General features: G+C 37.5%; 1 protein-coding gene across 2 annotated transcripts in view; it reads left to right on the top strand.

Annotated features, from left to right (window-relative positions):
* LOC110023346 overlaps positions 1 to 16,574 on the top strand; it is a 30,349-nt gene extending 13,775 nt beyond the window's left edge. The window contains exons 4-7 of one of the 2 annotated variants that reach the window (XM_020722712.1): positions 7,981 to 8,018; positions 8,120 to 8,168; positions 15,693 to 15,857; positions 16,255 to 16,574. In XM_020722712.1, coding sequence (XP_020578371.1) covers positions 7,981 to 8,018; positions 8,120 to 8,168; positions 15,693 to 15,857; positions 16,255 to 16,427 — 425 coding nt within the window. In that variant the 3' untranslated portion in view covers positions 16,428 to 16,574. Of the gene's footprint in view, positions 1 to 7,980; positions 8,019 to 8,119; positions 8,169 to 15,692; positions 15,863 to 16,254 lie in introns of both variants that reach the window. The other variant, XM_020722713.1, reaches the window with a different exon arrangement.
* The last annotated feature ends 5,574 nt before the right edge of the window (positions 16,575 to 22,148 follow it).

The following is a 22,148-nucleotide window of genomic DNA, read 5'->3' as shown; positions in this document are numbered from 1 at the left end:
TTTTGACAACAATCAATATTCAAGCCCTACAACCATGCATGCTGATAAACCACATTTGAAGTTGGCAAGGCAATATTAGGAAGCGAGAAGACCACTCCGAGTGGAATGAAACTAGAAAAGGGCAGTTCATTCGAGACAGTTTCTGCTCGGAAGTGTTGTAGGTGCCACAATTACGACCACATCGCTGCAACTGTCCCATAAGTCGGGTTGTCTCGTTCACTGAAGAAGGCATCATCAAGGAAGTTGGGGAAGCCGACTTAGAGGTTAATTTGGAGGAAGAATCTCAACTTCCAGGAGACAGTCGAAAATGTTGGTCATACGAAGGGTCTTGCATTTAGAACCAGAGACAGACCTACCATGCTTGAGTCATAATATCATTCACACCATGCATACGTTAAAAGGTAGAGTCTGCAGTTTGATCATTGACGGTGTAAGTTGTGAAAATGTCATATCCACGTTAATGGTGAAGAACTTGGGATCCTATTCTCTCACCTGGCTGAATGCATAGATCAGCAGTGCTTAGTCAAATAATTAATCAGCGATCAACTAAATGAACAAGTTTGGTGTGATATGTTTCTGATGGACGCATGTCACATTCTACTAGGGAGGTTGTGGCAGTTCGACTGTAAAACTTTGCACGACGACTTCAAGAACACCTACATGTCTAAGGATGGGAAGCACATCATACTGTTACCTGTCAAGGGTGCGTGAGGCATGATCAACACAGAGGATGCACTAGTCTCACGGGCCACCTTTCTGTAGTTAGTTCAAGACGCACCGATGACACTTGCATTAGTCCTTCTAGAAGGTACTGACGAGGAGAATGAGATACCTGCACGTCTAAAGCCACTGCCACACGACTTCCAGGATCTAATGACCGACAACCTTTCATATGGATTACTCTCACTAAGGGACATTCGCATACCATAAACTTCATACCAGGATTGGTGTTACCAAATCGACCCACCTACAGATTGCAACCCACTGAGAAATAGGAGCTAAAGCGGCAGGTGCAGGATCTTGTTACGAGAGGATTAGTCCGAGAGAGCACCGGTTTGTGTGCTGTCCCCACCATTATGGCCCCTACGGACTTTCATGGTAGATTTGCATTGACAACAACGCCATTAATAAAAATACCATCAAATATCAGTTTCCCATACCACACTTAGATGCTCTTTTAGATCAATTACACGGAGCTACCGTCTTCTGTAAGATCTACTTGCGCAGTGGATATCATCAAATAAGAATATGGCTAGGAGATGAGTGGAAGATAACCTTCAAGGCACTGGTCTCTGCGAATGGACAATTATGCCTTTTGGCCTGTGCAATGCACCCAACGCTTCCTGCGATTGATGAATCAAGTGTTTTGAGTTACATTGGGAAATTTGTGGCGGTCTACTTCGATAATATTCTTGTCTATAGTAAATCCGAAGAGGAACACATGCAACACCTTCGGGTGGTATTCGAGGTTTTACTATCCGAACATTATACGCCCACCTGAAGAAATGCTACTTCATCACGAGCCAAGTTTGTTTTTTGGGCTACATCATTTTTAGCACAGACAATAGATAGACCCAACGAAGATCGAGACAATCGTGAGCTGGACCGCACCACAATTATTCACCAAGCTATGACAATTTTTGGAGCTAGCGTCCTTCTACCGATGATTCGTCAGGAACTTCAGCACCATCAACGCCCCCTTCACAATACTGTTGAAAAGAAAAGAATTCACTTGGACAGCCACAACTCAGACTAGCTTCGACACACCAAAGGAGAAGGTGACTTAGGCTCCATTTTCAGCCTTATCGGTACTTGCGCAGTGGATATCATCAGATAAGAATATGGCTAGGAGATGAGTGGAAGATAACCTTCAAGGCACTGGTCTCTGCGAATGGACAATTATGCCTTTTGGCCTGTCCAATGCACCCAACGCTTCTTGCGATTGATGAATCAAGTGTTTTGGGTTACATTGGGAAATTCGTGACGGTCTACTTCGATAATATTCTTGTCTATAGTAAATCCAAAGAGGAACACATTCAACACCTTCGGGTGGTATTCGAGGTTTTACTATCCGAACATTATACGCCCACCTGAAGAAATGCTACTTCATCACGAGCCAAGTTTGTTTTTTGGGCTACATCATTTTTAGCACAGACAATAGATAGACCCAACGAAGCTCAAGACAATCGTGAGCTGGAACGCACCACAATTATTCACCAAGCTATGACAATTTTTGGAGCTAGCATCCTTCTACCGATGATTCGTCAGGAACTTCAGCACCATCAACGCCCCCTTCACAATATTGTTGAAAAGAAAATAATTCACTTGGACAGCCACAACTCAGACTAGCTTCGACACACCAAAGGAGAAGGTGACTCAGGCACCAGTTCCAGCCTTATCGGATTTCAACCAACTATTTGAGGTCGAGTGTGATGCATCTGACACTTGCATTGGAGTTGTACTCAGTCAAGGAGGTCACCCCATCATTTTTTTCAGCAAAAAGTTAAATGATGCACGATAAAAATATTCAATCTATGACAAGGAGTTTTATTTCATTGTCAGAGCTCTAGAATACTGGAGTCATTATCTACTGAGGAATGAGTTCACCCTATTCATAGATTACAAAGCTTTAAAATTGTTAAACAGTTAGAGAAATAAAAGGTTGACATGCCAGGTGGGTGGCATTCTTAGCTTCATTTTGGTTTGTGCTCAAGCGTAAAGCCGGGAGGCAGAATCTCGTTGTGACTCATTGAGCCATCATCACTTGTTGATTATTTCCATGAAAACCTGCATTATGAATTTTGAGATTATAAATGACTTATACGAGACAGACGAGGACTTCCCGGAGATCTAGGAGCAGTGACGGGAGAAGATTATCGTGTAGTATTATTTAACGAATGCTACTTGTTTTACCAAAATAAATTATGCATTCCTCGATGCTCACTGAGAGAGGCCATTGTCAAGGAGAATCACATTGGAGGATTAACCAGCCATTTTGGTAGGGATTAGACTCGCGCTCATGAGAGAACACTTTTTTTTGCCTCCGAATTACGAAGGATGTGGAGCGACACGTCTGGCAAGTTAAAACTTGTCATGTTGTCAAAATTCGTTGGCATAATACAAGATTGTACACTCCTTTATTGGTATTTGTGGTGCCATGGTTCGACGTCAGTGTGGACTTCGTGATAGGACTTCCCCACACACAAAGAAACAAGGATTTCGTGATCGTAGTTTCTCAATGATGACATTTTTTGGCCTGCAACTGAATGTTGGAAGCATCTCACATTGCCAACTTGTACTTTCGAGAAATCGTGAGACTTCAAGGCATTCCTAGGACCATTACTTTTGGTCAGTACGTCAAATTTTTGATCCACATTTGGATGACCCTTTGGGTAAATCAAACACTAAACTTCAATTCAGTTCTGCAACACACTCTCATACGGATGGCTAGATCAAAGTAGCAAATAGGAGTCTTAGGAATCTTCTATGATGCTTCGTGAGAAAAAAAAAAAAAAAACATCAAGCAATGAGATCTCATTCTTGCGCAAGTCGAAGTCACCTTTAACAAATTCACGGGTCAGATTACGGGACACGTTGTTTGAAATTGTGTACGAGCGTAACCTACTCACACGCCTTGACGTGGTCCCACTTTTACCCACATCAGAGATTGATGAGGATGCTAACGAACGTGTTCACCAAATTCAACACCTCCACTTCTGCCTATATACATAGGACTCTTGAAGATACTCCACCCGACGTGCCGACATAATCTAAACCTTCTCAGATGAGATGGAGCCAAAGAGCTCTTGGGAATACTTAGGCGCTACGAAAGTCGTAAGGAAAGAAATGATCAACGGAGAGGACTAAAGAAAATGGAACAATCGCATAGTGATTTCTTACACCCTCAGTCATATTTATAGAGAATGGAATGAAGTCGAACCATCGCAGGGGCAATGATGTCATTTTCCAATCAAAAAATGTGGAAATGGAGTCAATCAAACACACAAATTGAGATATAAAACTTAAATTTTTTATTTCAATAATAATATTTACATCAGCCTCTCAGCAATTATTCAAGAAACTATTTTATATAACCGTCAACAATCGCTTCAGATGAGTCAAACTCTTGTTGAAGCAGCTGCTTGTACAAGTGTTCGCCTCCTAATCCAAAACTTATCCGCTCTTTCTATTTTAACATGTGCCTGAGCGTCCAAAGACGCCTTCTAGATGGCTGAAGACACCTTCTAGATGGTTGAAGATGCATCTCAGATGGCCAAAAATTTCACCCGAATAACTACTTTACAGAGCACAACCTCCTGAGCACGAATGAGAGCCACCTCATCCTTTAGCTTCTCCAACTTGTTCACCCGCTCAACCAACAGGTACATCTTCCAGTCTTGAGGAAATTTGGCCGCCTGGATTAACGAATTTTCTATCTCATGCAACCGATGCTCCTTTGAGCTGGGACATTTTGCCCTTCCAGCCACCTCTACTTTGGCCTCCCCTGGGAGACTCGGACGACAACTCCAGCCTCAGCTTGGTGGGGAGCACCCTTAGCAGACCCTCGGTCCACCTTGGTGACCGGATCTTCACCAACCTCCCCCGAAGGGGAGTTGACAATCACCACTCTAGTGATCAAGTACTTTGCGTCAAAAGACATTATAAAGTATTATTCAGAAAAAGAAAATACACCCAACAAAAACCCTCCACACATGATTTTTTCTCACTCCAAAGTTGTGAAAGAGATACCTTCCTCATCAGTCTTTTATCCCTCGGCTAGTGGAGGAAGGTTAGTGACACCCTGCGCTCCCAACGACACCGAGTTATCAACAACCTCTCGCACAGTTCCCCTAGCCTACTTTTGGCGCCCCAGACTGTGCCAAAGCACCAGCAGCTCCTTGCTTTGCTTCTGATGTTGGTGTCTGAATAAGAGCCGATTGACTGAGCGACGGCTCCTTAAACGACCACTTTACTCTACTCGAGATGCTTCCCCCAGATGAACTTTCTCCTCACGTGCTCCTCTCAGGCAGATCTCCTCCGCTCATCCCTTCTCACTGGGGCAACTAAGGAACGAGTTCGACTACCAGACCCGATCCTCCAGGTCAGGTCTCTTACACTTCTTCGCCAACACTTTCTACCTTCGCTCCTCTTTCAAGCGAGATTCACTCTCCCAACTCACATTATCAAAAGCTCTACGGTACGACTTTGCTGTACTTGTCAACTTTGGAAGATGACTTATTCACCATGCAGGCTATCGGAGTTCAGAGTGATCGAGCGAAGAAAATTAGAGGGAGATGGGAAAAGCACGTCCCTTTACTCCATGTTTATAGGAATTGCAAGCACGAAATTCAAGTGGTGTTCATTTATTAAATTATTAAGCATAAGCACTGTTCACTTTTTTGCATTAAATTTTCTTATTCTTATCACAAAGTAATCTCCGAGAAGCAAGTGAATCGGGAAACTAAATTTGTATACAAAAAATGTGTTAGCATGAATCTCAAGAAAATTCAACAACTTAAGACAGAGTGACGTGACAAAGCTGGACCCACCAGAAAAAAGATTGGCTATGCTAGCCAGAGTTCATTCGAACCAACCCAACGATACATGCCCATATGACATCCTCTGCTCGAGAATTGAGGATTGACGAGTGACACAACTCATCCGCCCAAGCTAATATCGAACAACCGGATCAACCTTGTTGACCTTATTCAGAAATCAAACCAATTGCCTAGACCGTAAGGGCTGAACCACTGATGATCCCAATCCAGAAGGCCGACCGACGACACTAATCATCTCGCCTTTTCGGCCTCAATCGACCGAGCCAGAGGATAGCAGGGCTCTGACCCACAACTCTGACTCATAGGTGTATGATTACTAGAATAACCTATACAACCCCTCTTAAAACAGTGTTATAAATGTAATTTTCTTTTATCATATTATTTTTCCTTTAAATAGAGAGTGCTCTTTATCTAATAGGACCTTTGGCTTCTCTCTTTTGTTACGTATCTTCTTACAAGAGGAAATTTTTGGTTCTTCACCCTCTTCATATATCGAAAACATTCCATTATATAAAAATGATCATTAGAGCCCGAGAATTTTTTTTTTGCCTTAGAGGGGCAAATTTTTGTGCACTCCTCTCCTTTCTCTCTCTCCTTTTTCTCTGGTTCAATCTCTCTAATCTCTTGGTGTGTCTCCCAGACAAATTCGAATTCAATATTTACAAAACCATTTAAAATTGTTGTTATCAAACTATGAAAACTAATCCTAGAGAACTGGATAATGAATCTAGCTGAAATGAAGAACTCATTCACATCTTCGTTAGAAGACCAGAATCTCACCATGTAAAATAATTATGATAGTTGTCGTAGAGAATATCATGATGCAGATTATGCTGTTATTTTTTATAATATTATGATATTGATAATGATATAAAATAAGAAAATTAAATTTGATGCATCTAAGTTTAGTGGGAGGATAGATCCTAAAGCTTTCTCTGGTTGGGTGATGGTCATTTTGCTTTTTTTCTCAGCAAAAAAATGTTGAGTGAATGCAGATATGTTTTGCTAGAATAAAAACTTAGTCAAACAAAAGTATATTGGATAGGTGTTGGAACAAAAGGAAAGATTGGGGGTTAGAACCTAACCTCACTTGAGTTGAAGTGAAATATTGTTAAAAGAAAAGTACCTGTATTTATTCTATTAGGATTGAATTCTAAATGAATATAAATCAATAAAACGAAGCACAAAAACTAACTGATCTTATGAATAAGTTTGAAAAAAGATTCTTATGTTTTGATTCTAGGGGGATCTAAAAACAATGCTTTCTAGGCTTAAATTTGGCTTAAAGCCTAAGCTCGAGAGAGCTGACCCCAAATACAATCAATTTGCTTGATTATGTTTTTCAGCTTTCTTTATATTACGAACAAAAGTACCGCAACTAAATATTAGGAAACCTGTAATTCAACATATATAGTCAAATTTACCTGAATTCAAGAAGTAATGACTCATCATCATCATCTCTAACCTTGTCCTAGCTATTTGGAGTTAACTTTTAGGAAGTGATCAGTAATTTATCCCCTAAAAATTTATAGCAGTTTCTATATAACTTATTCTCATGGTTTTTCTTTTGAGCTTTTTTGGTTCAGTAAAACTTCTTCTGTATAATAGGCCATAAATCCTTGGAATATATTTTAACTCTTCATTCCATATTTTGGGATTGTGAAAACTTCATTAGTGAAACTTCTTTAATTTCGTGAATCATGATATACTATTTCCAGGGTCCCATTTTAGCCTTAAGTGCCATTCTTCTTCTAGTCTAAGTTTAAACATCCCTGCCTCTCTCCCTCGCTCCCTCCCTCCCACCACCCCTTCTCCCTCTCTCGCTCTCTCTGTCTCTCCCTCCTCTCTCTATCCTGCATCACACACAAACTGACACATACACACAGGCATTAATCATTTATAAGATATTGTTGACAAAAACCTTTCCCTGCATCTTTTCACCTGTTTGTTCATGTATGATTACTATGAAATACAATATACAATCCCGAGTTTATTGTAGTTTTGTATAGAATTTCCGTCAATTGATTTAACGCCTGCTTTTATCCCCTTTTTTTAAGAATACATGTATGAGGTTGTTTAACCTTTTGGCAATAGCATGTAATGGTTTGCATGCTTTTTTATTGTGCTGAATAGTTCCATCAAGGATTATTTTGTTTGTCATAAGCATTTCTCCACTTGCATATTTGAGATTAATTTATAAGAAGATACTAATTTTGCCCCAGAAGTTCACCATGATTAGTAATTTTTGAACAGTTAGTTAAACACTAAATGTCATGTAAGCGCCCCAGTTAATCAACGTAAGAAATAATTAATGCCATATTACTCATTTGGAAGTAAATTTACGATAATTTATTTTTAAGCATTTTTAATTCTCTCTCTTTTTTTTTTTTGAACGAACTTTTGAAACAGGTCCAATGAACAGGTCCAATGGCATTGTCTTGGTTAAATGACTTCAAAAAGGTTATATTAGCTTGACTCTGTTTCTTCTGACTATTTTCTTTTTTCAAAGTGTGCATCATACTAAATATCTCAATGCATTTTTAAATTTTGATATTAGTCAGGTCATTTTTCTAGGGAAGGATGGTGGCACATATGGGCGATTAATCCCTAGTAAGATTATCTACACCATATAATTTTTATTTTTTAAATTATTTCAATAAATTTCATAAACATTCTTTCGATGTTTTCCTTCTATTTTATTTTTTATATTCGTCCAATATCTTGTTTGCAAGTTTCTAAGAATTCAACTATTTTATGTTCAGGATGAGTTTTTATAGGGCCTCTTTGTGTCCTAGAGTTACCGTTGTCAAACTATCAGTTTTATGTTTGGCTGAAAATATCTTGCGCGATAGCTGACTAGTTTAAAATTTTGTTTTACTTTTTTATAGATTTATGGTAACAAATAAATATTTGCTGGATTTTCAGTTGAGTAATTTAGAAGGCTGCCACGCCTTCTGACGTGGCAAGATTGCTGAAATTACAAAGTTATGTTAGAAATAGATATTTTCCTTTATAGTGTAATTTTAGAAAAATCATTATAGTGTGGTCAAGAGGTTTATTATAGATTTCTTATGAATGCTGTAGTGTTATTTATGTCTGAAGCGAATAAAATCTTTTAGAGCTCATAAGGGCATACATAATATATGAGGCTTCCAAACAATGTAGGTTCTGGGACGGTTCCCCACATTTAAAGAAAATTTTTCGGTGATTATTATCTTTGACCTACAAATTACACTGTAGAAGCCTAACTAGCGTTGTAGGATTACCCACTTCTATAGAACTTATTATCACGGATTAACTTATCTCAAGTCACCTATGCAGCTTCAGTGCTCTTTCTTGGCATTAAATCAACCTAACCCTCATAAAGTTTGAACATTTAAGCACAAAACACTCTAGGAAGAAGAGTACAGAGAAGTATTGGAGAAAGAAACACTTCACTAAGAAAGAGTGATTACAACACTTGAATGTCTAGGAACCTTGGATGGTTCTTGGATGCATCCAAACGAGGGAGAGAGATTTTTATTTATAGTCTTCCCCAAGCCTAAGAGGACTTTCTAGATTACAGTGCAGGGCAGTGATGAAAGTGATGAAGAGAGTGAGTCTGGGGCACTCATTACTATTGTTCTGCAGTTATTTTTCAGAGCCGTCAACTCCTACAACTAGGTTCGCAAGTCAGTCAGGAATAGACATTCTCCTTAGCGTTACTCACCAACCTTGAGCTACATTCTGTTGACAGATGGTGAAGAACCACAAAGTTATGAAGAAACCTTATAAGATGAAAATTCTAGCAAGTGAAAACTGGCCATGAAAGAAGAGATTGATTCTTTGCTAAGAAATCAAACATGAGAGTTGACAAAACTTCTACCGGGGAAGAAGACATTACACAACAATTAGGTGACCAGGTGAAAATTGAGCTTGATGGCAGTAGAATGTACAATGCTAAACTTGTTGTAAAAAACTTTCAGCAGAAGCAAAACATTGATTATTCTGAGACATTTTCTTCTGTGGTGAAGCACACAACCATTAGAATGGTACTATTCATGGTGGCTATTAAAGACATATTTCTTGAGCAGTTGATGAGAAAATAATCTTTCTTCATGAGAACCTTGAAGAAAACATCTACATGCACCAACCTGAGGGGTTTGTGGTACAAAAAAAGGAAGATTCAGTTTACAGACTGAAGAAGAGTTTGTATGACCTGAAACAAGCTCCTAGGCAGTGGTACAAAAATTTGATAATTTCATGCAAAATGCAGGGTACAGTAGATGTCAGACAAATATTGTTGCTATTATTAGACATTTTGACTATTCTTACATCATTCTACTCGTGTACGTAGATGACATACTTATTGCAGGACCCAATATTAATATTATCAATAATCTGAAGAAGCAAATGTCAAAGCACTTTTCAATGAAGGATTTAGGAGCTGCAAAACAAATCATTGACGTGAAGATTGTCAGAGATAGAGTTAGAGGCACGTTGAAACTCTCACAGGCAGAATATGTGAAAACGGTACTCAGCAGGTTCAGCATGGATAAGACCAAACTAGTTGACATCTTAAGGCAGTCACTTCAGACTGAACAAAAATCAGTCACCCAAGTCGGAGGAGGAACGAGACCACATGAGTAAGGTACCTTACGCTCCAACTATTGGTTCACTTATGTATGTTATGGTTTGCACAAGATCGGATATTGTTCATGTTGTGGGAGTTATGAGTAGATACATGAGTAACTTAGGAAAGGAAAATTGAGAAGCTGTGAAGTGGATTTTGAGATATCTGAAAGGCTCTTCAGAAACCGACTTGTGTTTCTCAGGAAAGAGTTTAGAGGTACAGAGCTTTGTTGATACTGATCTAGCTGGAGACATTGATAGCAGGAGTATTACCAAGTATGTTTATACTCTTAGTGACACTGCAGTATCATGTGGCTTAAACCTGTAGAAAACAATTTTCTTATCTACTACAAAAACTGAGTATATTGCAGTGTCAGAGGCTGCAAAGGAGATGATATGACTACAATGCTTCTTGGAGGAATTAGGTCAGAAGAATCAAAAGGTCACTCTCTACAGTGATAGTCAGAGCGTCATATTTCTTGTATGGAATCTTGTATTTTAATCCAGGATCAAACACATTCAGATCAGGTATCATTTCATACGGTCATTGTTAGATGACGAACAATTGTTACTTGAGAAGATTTATGGAAGCAAAAATCCTGCTGATATGTTGAATAAGGGTGTTACGCTTGAGAAATTGAAATTTTGCTCAACTTCAATTGGCCTTCTAGCTTGAAGACAGGGGGCTTTGAGTTGTAGAATTAGAGGATATCACGTTTGAGTAAAAGAGTGATGCAACCAGTGGATGATGTAGCTAGTGTCCCAGTCTCCAAGTGGGAGAATTGTTGAGTAATGTGGAGTCCGGTCTACTACTTCGTTTGGACAATTTTTACATCTTTGGAATTTATCTGAAATTATTTTATTTGTTTTCATGTTTTTCTTCTCGTTTGCTGGCTCTCCCGCACTCCCGTTTTTTCTTCTGTTTGCGAATCAAGGCTTGGATCTTCCCGCCTTCTCCAGATTTCCTTGATGAAGGGACTTGCCTTAAATGGGCCTAAATGGTGGATGATTATAACGATTGGAATTGAAAACTCAAGTACTCTGCTCATTATTCTGGTTTTTTGGCAATTGGCTTACGGAAAAGAAAATTTTGCAAGCCTTTCCCAACCCCTTGGTGTTCTTCGGTTCTTCCGTTTTGGTGGCTTACGAGTTGGCTAAGGAGAGAGAGAGGAAGAGAGATTCTTTCTTGTGATCGTCAAAGTTATCGACGGTGTGTAATGCTCAAAGCAATAAAATTCTCTGCAGCTCCGTGGACGTAGGTAATTTGTTGAACCACATAAATCTCTGCGTGTTTGCTTGTATGTGTGATTTTCTCGTTCCAATTTTTCGCTTTATTGTCGTCTTTTTTCACAACAACTTTTAGAAATTTTCAGAATATTTGAGAGTTCTCTTGAAGGTTACTCCTTTCAACATATTTTTTGAATTATATGAAACATTCTAGAATTCTTTGGAATATTCTCTTTCTTTCTAGTTTTTTCTAGAATGTCGTGGAATCTTCTAGAGCCCCTTGGATTGCTCTCTACCCCTTGGATTGCTCTCTACATTTTTAGTCTTCTCGAGAATCTTTTTTTCTTTTTGTTAGCTTGTCAATTATTCTCGAAGATGGCAGGATTTGACACCATCCCCAACTTAAGCTCGCATTGCCCTTATTGCGACTTCCACTTGATAGCGCCAGTTTTTTCTTTTCCCATGTGTCTTCATGTTTCATTTTCTTGTCTTCCCACTTCTTTATTCTTCTTGTAGCTTTATGTAATGTGGCTCGAGCTAGCTCGCTTTGCTTGTTCCAGGATTTGGCTAATTTGAAGGCCGATCTTTCTCTCTCGTACCTGGTTGTAGGGGAGAGGGGTACCATGCAATAATCTTTTATGGCTAGCGGCTCAATCCCTAGTTCTAGCTCGGTCTGCTGATCTTTCTTCCTCTTTGGTCGTAGTTCTTTTGGTAAATTTGGTGGTGAAACACCTTTAATTGAATTGTCTTCTTGGGGCTTTCCTTCTTCATTGGAGTCATGAAGAATAGCCAAGTAACTCTCCTCAACTCGTTGGATGCCCTTCTTTAATTGAATGATCGATAATATTTTGGCTTCTTGCTTGCTAGCTCTTGTTATCGGTATTAGGCAAACTTGGTTGCCCTCCATGATGCACATGCTATTGACAAACAATATTGAGAATGCTATTGTTTGCTCCTGATGGAAATCCCTTGTTCAATAATCCGATAACATCACCACCTTCTTCCTCTTGATGGCTTGTAAGGAGAGAGTTTAGAGTATTCTCCTGACGAAAATCCCTTGTTCAATGAGGTCCTCCACAAAGGAAGCAGTTGTTATGCAGTTTGGTTTTGTTGTTATTAGACTTCCATTTACCTTTTGCCTTGGATTAAGTCGATTGGTGGCGGGTCTCTTATGTTCATCTTTGTCTTCTCCACTTTTGACATAGGTACCCTTCTTATTTTTAGGCTTTGTGAACTCTTTTGAGTAATCAATTAGTCTTTCGACAGCCGTGATAGCAGTGGCAAGATCTCACACTCTCCGTCTCCCAAGCTCTCTCTTTTTGCCCACTATTGGAGTTCATCCATGAAGTTTAAAAGAGCATCATTGTCAGACATGTTGGGAATTTCAAGAACCAAGTTTATGAACTTTCTAATATATTCCCGAATCGATCCCTCTTGTTTGAGCTTCGCAACCATGCTCTAGTCTCTTCCTCCGCGTTCTTAGGATAGAATTCTCTTTAGCGTTTTCTTGAAGTCATCAAAGGTGGATATAGTGCATATATCTTTCTCTATATCTCATCGCCTTTTTGTCCATCAAAGCATAGTAATGTTTGAGAGACAAAGAGTTACAAATTGTATACTTGCTTCTTCATCCATAATCCTCATCGCTTCGAAGTATTGCTCAAGTCCCCATAAGAAATTGTCCACTTTCTTCGCATTGCGAGCTCCTCCAAAACTCTTTGGTTTTGACACTTCAATACGCTTGGCTTCAAATGTATGATGATTTGTAGATGTCTCTATTGCCCTCTTGCTTGACGAAATGTCTCCACACATCTCCAAGCTAGCATGTATGCCGCTAATCTAGTTTTCATGGGCTCTTCGTACCTCCTAGAGCTACCCCATAAAGTCTGCACACATCTTTGTCATTTGGTCCCTTAAGGACTCATCTAGTTGGAGCAACATGCCTCTGATCGCGAATGGATTGTAATGTCCTCCTCGAGTCCATCAACCTTTTTGGCCAACATCCTCTATCTTTGACTCCGTGCTATTCATTGCCTCCTACACCTGAGCAAGTCACGAATCACAACCGTGCATGATCACCTTGAATCTTCCATGGTTTGGATGCAACTGGATCTCGTTGCTTTTGACGACCTCGCCCTTGTTGAGATGATTCCACATTTGTGGATTCAGACTCCATTACGTGCTCCTTGACTCTCTTTATCATATCTTCAAGCCTTGGCTATGATACCAATTGTCACAGACTAACTTATCTCAAGCCACCCGTGCGGCTTCAACGCTCTTATTTGGCACTAAATCAATTTAACTCTCACACATTTCGACTTATAAGCACAAAACACTCCAAGAAGAAGAGTAGGGAGAAGTATTGGAGAAAGAAACACTTCACTAAGAAAGAGTGATTACAACACTTGAATGCTTGGGAACCTTGGATGGTTCTTGGATGAATCAAATGAGGGGGTAGGATTTTTATTTATGGTCCTTCCCAAGCCTAAGGAAACTTTCTAGATTACATTAGAATATAATATCGTCAAGAGAGTTATACATCGTTCTTTATATATACATGCTTCTATAAGTTTCCAAAATATTCTAAAGTTTTCTTGAAGCTTTTTTTTTCAGCATATTTTTGAAATTATGTTGAACCTTCTAGAATTTATTGGAAATTTCTCGTACTTTATAGTTTTTTCTAGAATGCCGTGAAATCTTTTAGTCTCTTAAATTGCTCTCTACATTCTGATCTTATCTAGAATCTTCATTTCCCATGATTAGCTTGTCAATTATTCTTGAAGATGGCGGGGTGTGACATTATGCTTAGACTATGATGCCATTCATGGTTAGTTTTAATGAAGTGCAATCTGGGTAAATTTTTTATGGATCTATTATCCTTATAATTGACATAATTTTCACAATTTACAGGTTGTGTCAAAATAAAAATTTCTAGTACATGTAATTTTTGTTCATTCATGTTTGCAGATAGTGTGCTTGTTTTTATCATTTAATGTTAGGATGAGTTGAAAATTATGCCATTGAAACACTCTAACCTTGTGTTTGATTAGCTTAATGTTATTCATTAATCAATTAATTAATTCAGTTTCAAATCAAATGCCGATTATAGGGTCTTTTTTGTCTCATTTCGTTCTCGAATTAATAACCGAGAATATTATATTATCAGTCATGTGAGGTTGAGCCAGAATATATGAAACATTCCCATTTGAGGTTAGTTTCTGCGCAGCTTCCGTGCAGAGAAGGCGACGCATGAAGCCAGGCCCTGCCAAACATTGTAGCGTGGCAGATGAGACGCTTTCCAAGAAATGCTTAGAAAAAAGAAGCTTTACATACATAACACTCAATTACTATGTATTTATATATCTAACACCTAAACTTTAATTTGTAAATATATAACACTACAGATTTGGGTGGTCTAAATGTAAAAAGTGATGTTTAGGTTTTAGATATTCAAATATATAGGAATTAGGTGGTATGCGTGTAAATGCCAAAAAAAGAAGAAAAAGAAAAAAAAAAACTGAGGGTTGCCCATGAAGCAGCACGCGGCGGAACTGGGCATACCCTTGCTATTATGCCAAACTAAAGTCTCAGATTGAAGTAATGTAGTCACCGAGGCTCTTGTCAGCTATAATTTGCTTCAAGTATATGTATAAATTAACTATCAATCAAACCATAGTTAGGCAAATTTGATCTTAAGATTACTTCAGCTGCACCTTTTACTTTGGCCCAGCCACGCCATTGAAAAAATTATCTGATTTCTTTGTCATTGGATAAAATTTTAGAGATGTGTTCCACAGCAACATTTTAAACAGTACAATTAGCCGTGCTTTCTGACCAACTTAAAAATGTTGTGCGGTTACATGCCTTGCTTTTTTTTCCTTTCTTATTTTTTAATTTTCTTCTTGAGAACGTTCAGTATTTCACTGGGAAGTCCATTTTAATGGGCTGCTTGTATCTACCTTCACCACATTCCAGGGCTCATTTAATTTGTAGTTTGTTAATTAAAAACTTTTATTATAATTTTCTGATTTCACTTTCCCTCATCATGCGTGAGATTGAAATTTTTATATTTGGTGAATTTTAAGATTACCTGTAGAGCTTAAAAGTCAGCATGGAATTTTAAACAAATGATAGGCTTGGCAGACCTTATCCATTTTTCAAACTCTGTTCATGCAACCAAATGGGGCCTAAGAAAGGTTTTAATTTTGCTGAATGTCTATGTTTTGTACAGCTTAAACTTGATTGTATGTTTCACATATATTTCTGTTTATTATAATTAAATTTGCATGCTTTCAGGTGGGTTATTACCTTCTACAGGATCAAAATTTTATGGTCCATTGTACTTCACTGTTAGACAAGTTACGGAGATAATTTCAACGGAGCAGCCTTGTGATCTGGCATATGAGTTTGGTGATGGACTATTAGGCTTATCTGAATTTCCTGAAGGCTTTCCCATGCCTAGTATAGTATTAACTTTTTACTCAATCTAATAGCAATGGCAGTTTCATTTGGGGCATTTACATACTTAGCACATAATTCTTATGTATTTACAAATCTCACCTAACTTTCATTTTTACACATGTAGCTCAAATCCCTAATATCACAACAAAATAGCACAATTATCACTTTTTAAAAGTGAAATACACATTTTCATGCATAGGTTTGAAGCACCAAAGTGTGTTATGCGTGTAAATATGAAAGTTTAGGTGTGAGATATGCAAATACATAAGAATAGTGTGCTATGTATGCAAATTTCCCTTTTCAATTTGGTTGGCAGTCATTGATTTAGTACATTTGCAGTGATAAAATGATATGTGTTATTAATTATGAGCTGATGTTGTTTCTGTCAAAATTTCAGGGCAGCATCCCTGGCCTTTGAATGACCATTTGGTCACATACATTCGTCATGCTGGTCCTGGAGTGGTGGTAGGCCAGGCATGGCAGGAAGGGAGTGATTTGGAGCAAGTGCCTAAGAAGTTTTGTGGTGAGATATTAATGATCAAAGACTATACTTCCAGTTTACAACAGTGATAGTATCATTATTTATTATTATTATTTTTGGGGCTAAGATTGTAGTTTTGAGTTGTAACATAATGTTGATATTCATCGGCGGGACACTTTTTATATGGTTGCCTGCTAATGCATGTATTTTTATAGGCATACAAGATATATGTGGTAAAAAAATGCGAATTTTTTCTTCTTAAATTGAAGGTTATTTCATTTCTGAATTATTTTTTCCTTTAATGTTTATGTTTGTTGCTATTGTGATCATCCAATTCGAAGAATAATTTTGTATTTAATTTATGTACTTGAGGTTTTGATTTTCCAGTGATTTATTTGTATGAGTTGAATATATAATATTTGGTAGGGAAATTTTTGCCAAAGGAATTTAAATCAAAATAATCCCCACAATTTGATGTAGAGCTCAATTTTTTTAATCAAATAATAAATAGCGTTAATATTAATTTATTTTAAATAAAGCTATGTTTTGATGTGCTTATGCATTCTATGGTGTATAAATGTAAAAATTTAGGAATATTTACGTAAGTACCACCTAATTCCTATTGATTCACATATCAAAAACCTAAACTTTGATTTTACGTATGACTATGCTAATGGCCAAAAGTAAGGGATGGGATGGTCTTGATATATGATTTATATCATGATTTTTTGATAAATTTTATATTGGTTGTTCACTATTTAACACAACCCTCCATTTTTCAATAAAGTTTTTGAAAATATGATTGATCTTAGTAATCTTAATATCATTAATAATACTAAAATATTTTATTTTTAACGTCACATTAGTAAAAAAAAATTGAGCCGATTTCAGGAAAATCAAGGGTGGAAGGTATGTAGAATCTGATGATATCTCAATTGAATTGTGGAAATATTTAGAAGATTTGGAGTTTCTTAGCTTACCAAACTCATTAATATTATTTTAAAAACTAAAAAAGATTAGTGGAGGAGGAGTGTTTTGATCCTCATTTTTAAGAATAAAGGGGATGGGCAAGAGTGTGCAAATTATAGTAGAAGATAATTAAACAGAGGCTAAGCTGAATTATAAAGATTTCTCATAATCAGTTTGGATTTATGTCAAGCAGGTCTAATATGGAAGTAATCCATTTATTGACAGGTTTGATTGAGAAGTACTGAAAAAATAAAAAGAATCTCCACATGATTTTTATTGATTCAGAAAAAGCTTATGATAAGGTTCCAAGAGATATTCTTTGGAGAGTTCCAATAAAGAAGGTGTTGATATGAATTATATTGAAGTCATTAAAAATATATATATTAGAGTTGTTACTTGTGAACCAGATGATTGACTAAATATTTTCTTATTTCAGCTGGATTACATCAGTGATCGACTTTAACCCCATGTCTTGCTCGCTTCAATTATTTATGCTCTTATTGGAAATTTAAAGACGGATGTACCTTGGTGTGTACTTTTCACTGATGATATCCTTCTTATGGATAAGACTAGCGAAAGAGCGTAGGAAATAGATCAAATTATGGAGTTCTACTTTGAAGTCTAACAGCCTTGTTTGAGTAGACTAAAACTGAATAAATGGAATGTAGTTTTAGTATTAGTTCTAGTGACAGAGTCGTAACTTGGTGTGATTAAATTATTAAAAGGTGTGCACATTTTAGTTATTTCGGGCCTATTGTGTGATAAAAAAAGTACCGCTTAAGACTAAAAGGAAAAATTTATAAGATGGTGGTGAGAATTGCATTGCTCTATGGCGCAAAATTTTGGCCTTTAAAAGAGAAGCATGAAACTAAGAAGTGTTACGAAGATGAGAATGCTTAGGTGGATGAGTGGCTTTACACTTGGAGACAATTTGCGAAATGAATATATCTGTGATAGGGTTGGTGTAGCTTCAGTAGCAGACAAAATTAGAGAGAGCCGTCTTAGATGGTTTGGTATCTGATGATCCGGTTAAAAGAGTAGATATTTTATATTTGACTTATGTTAAGCAAGACAGAGATAGACTTAGAAAGACTTGTGCAAATTGTATAAAAAATGATCTTAATTTATTATAATTAAATGAAAATATAACACTCAATATTACACAATGGATAAAAAAAGGGATTCTTGTAGCCGACTCCACTTAGCGGGATAAAGGTTGTTATTGTTGTTATTGTTGTAGGCGTTTGACATTTGAATACATATGAATTGAGTGGTACGTAGGCAAAGGCCCCCAAAATTTAAAGTTAATTATGTAAACATATTAAAAATTTTGTATGTATTTAATCTCTGAAAAAATAAAATTAAAAATGGGCAGAGGGCTAAACTTATCTGGAAAGATTTTAATACATGAGGTGCGTAAGATAGGTCTCTTTTCATATTAAAACTATCCACAAAATTACCTAGAAAAATTGAATATATTAATCCAATTCATTTATGTATAGTCATAAAATACCAACTTAAGCATATTGATTACCTATGACTTAATTAATCTATGAAAAGGATAGTTAAGATAATTATAAATTAATAATATTAACTAATGATTTGAGGAATGCCACATCACAATGAATGCAATGGTAATGCTAATTAACGCTAATGCTAAGTTAGCTTTGTTAGATATAGTTTTGTATTTCTATTGCTTTACCAATTAAGGGTAGTTTAGTCTTTTTCGTATTGTACATATATATACTCTTGTAATGAGGTAATGGGGTAGATTTGAAACCCTAGCCACGTTTGTCTCCGTTGTTTTCTCTTCTCCTTGCCCTCGATTGCAATTCTTAACATGGTATAAGAGCGGGTATGATCATCTCCTTCGGAACGCAGAAACTCCTGTTCAAGACGTACAAAGCCCTTGCCTTCTGTTGCTTTTTGCTTCCCTTTGCCATCCGCGAGTCTCGATCTTGTTCGTAACTCCCGTCTGCAAGTCTCGATCCCGTTCGCGACTCCTCCCTCCCATCCGTGCGGCTCACCCGATCAATTTCGCGACTCCTCCACTCTCTATTCGCGATTTCCGCTTGCAGGATCTTGTTCGTTTGTCGCGCTTGTGAGGCGCGTGATCTATTCGCAATTTGGTTCTAGTTCGAGATTACAGGGTTGCTCAGGGGACTTTATCAGATATTTCGGAGGTTCACTTTCATGTAGTTGCAGTTCTTCGAGCGATATATCGTTATTGATATTGATCTTCCTCTTCTTTGTTTATTATTTTTTTTTTTATCATTGCAATGACGGGTGAAAAGGACGATTCTCTTCAGTCTATTAGTGTCCAATTAAATGGACAAAATTACTCTTATTGGAGTTATGTTTTGAAGAATTTTTTGAGAGGAAAAAGAATGTGGAGTTATGTTTCTGGAACATCTGTGAAGCCTATAAATGAAAAGGTTGAAGAATATGAAGAAATGCTGAAATTATGGGAAGCAAATAATTCAAAAATAATCACTTGGATCAATAACTCGGTTTCACAATCAATCAGTGTTCAATTAGCAAAATATGAAACCGCCAAAGAAGATTGGAATCATTTGGAAAGATTATATGTGCAATCAAATTTTACAAAGCAGTATCAATTAGAGATAGACATTCGTGCTCTTCAACAAAACAATATGAGCATTCAAGAATTTTATTATGTTATGACTAATCTTTGGGATCAGTTATCTCTTACTGAATCTGCAGAATTACGAGCTTTTAAACCATACACTGATCGTAGAGAAGAACAGCGTTTGGTTCAGTTTTTTATGGCTCTTCGAAATAATTTTGAAGGGCTTCGTGGAAAAATTTTACACCGCAATCCTCTTCCAACAGTTGACTCTGTGGTTAACGAGTTATTAGCTGAAGAGATTCGTCTCAAGTCTCAATCTAAGAAAGGGAATATTGAGAAAGGGATCCTCCCCACTCCTAATCCATCTATTTTTGCTGCTACTCATAATAAAAGTAAATCTGATGGAAATGTTGGTTTTGATGAATGTAGCTTCTGCAAGCAAAAGGGTCATTGGAAAGCTCAATGCCCAAAGTTGTTGAACAAATCTCAGCAGACACAACAACTGAATCCGTTGCACCCACGCAACTTTAAGACTTCAACATCAAATGTTGCAGCTGTTGTTCCTCCGACAGACTCTCCTGGTGTTGGACATGCATATTATTCAGGTCCTACAGTAGTTATGCTTGCTGAACAGTTTCAAAAGTTTCTTGCCACACAACCACATGCCATGTCCGCCTCCTCAAATATAGGTTTTTCCTTCTTCTAGCTCATCAGGTATATCATCTTTCATTTGGATTCTTGACTCTGGAGCCTCTCATCATATGTCATTTGACTTTACATCATTTGTATCCTTACATCCTGCATCATCTGTATTTGTCAAGACTGTTGATGGCACTCATATGCCATTAGCAGGCATTGGATCTGTATACACACCACATTTATCCCTTTCAAATGTTTACTATATCCCCATTTTTACTTTGAACCTTGTTTCTGTTGGTCAATCATGTGATTCTGGTTTCTCAGTTTTCCTTTCTTCCACTTCTTGTTATGTGCAGGATCCGCAATCCAAGATGCTGATTGGGACAGGTCGTAGACAATGTGGACTTTATATTCTGGATGAGCTAATAGTTCCAGATATTGCAGCTTCCAGTGTTGACCTATCATCTTTTCGTTTGATTTCATCTTCTTCTAAATTTTATTTATGGCACTCTTGCCTTGGACATGTTTCCTCTTCTCGTCTAAAATACCTAGTTTCTACAGGCGCTTCGAGCGAGTTAAAAACTAGTGATATTTCTTACTGTTGTGGTTGTAAACTTGCTAAATTTTCTACTTTACCCTTTCCTAAAAGTGTTTCACTTTTTGTTGCACCTTTTGACTTAATTCATTCAGATGTATGGGGTCCATCACCTGCTGTTACAAAAGACGGATCTAGATATTATGTCTCGTTCATTGATGACTATACTCGATATTATTGGCTTTATCTTATGAAAAATCGGTCTGAATTTTTTAGTGTTTATAATATGTTTCGTGCATTTGTCAAAACTCAACATAATGTTGTTATTAAATGCTTTCGATGTGACCTGGGAGGTGAATATACCTCTACTAAACTCTCTGAATTACTTGCATGTGATGGGACTTTCCTTCAAACTTCTTGTACTGGCACTCCTGAACAAAATGGAGTTGCTGAAAGGAAACATCGTCATATTGTTGAAACAACTCGTTCCCTTCTTCTGTCTGGCTCCGTTCCAAGTGAATTTTGGGGGGAAACTATTCTTACTGCAGTCTATATTATTAACAGAATTCCATCTTCTGTTACTTCAGGTTTATCTCCCTTTCAAAAACTATATGGTCATGCTCCTGATTATTTTGATTTAAGAGTTTTTGGTTCTACTTGCTTTGTTCTTCTTCCTCATGTACAACGTAATAAATTGACTTCGCGCTCGGCAATCTGTGTATTTCTTGGTTATGGTGACGATCAAAAAGGATATCGTTGTTATGATCCTGTCACTTAAAAACTTTTTGTCTCATGACATGTTATATTTCTTGAGCATATACCATGTTACTCCATACCTCCTTCTTCTCATAGTTTTACAAAGTCTGATCTTATCCCAATTGATCCTTTTCACACCGATACAGATATTGAACCTCATCATGGGATTCCTCATCCAAATCATCCTGATATTGAGCTTTGCAGGGTTGACATTGGTTGTTCTACAGATCTAAATGCTCCCACTATCCCTACTGCTCCCCAAGAACCTTCTGTGATTGTGGATCCTCCTCTTCTCCTCTTCCTCGACCGTGATCGTAAGTC

The sequence above is a fragment of the Phalaenopsis equestris genome, unplaced genomic scaffold (genome assembly GCF_001263595.1).
Source record: "Phalaenopsis equestris unplaced genomic scaffold, ASM126359v1 Scaffold000224, whole genome shotgun sequence".
Classification (NCBI taxonomy): Eukaryota; Viridiplantae; Streptophyta; class Magnoliopsida; order Asparagales; family Orchidaceae; genus Phalaenopsis; species Phalaenopsis equestris.
Note: the sequence above shows the minus strand (reverse complement) of the source record. Positions and strands in the feature narration are given on the sequence as shown.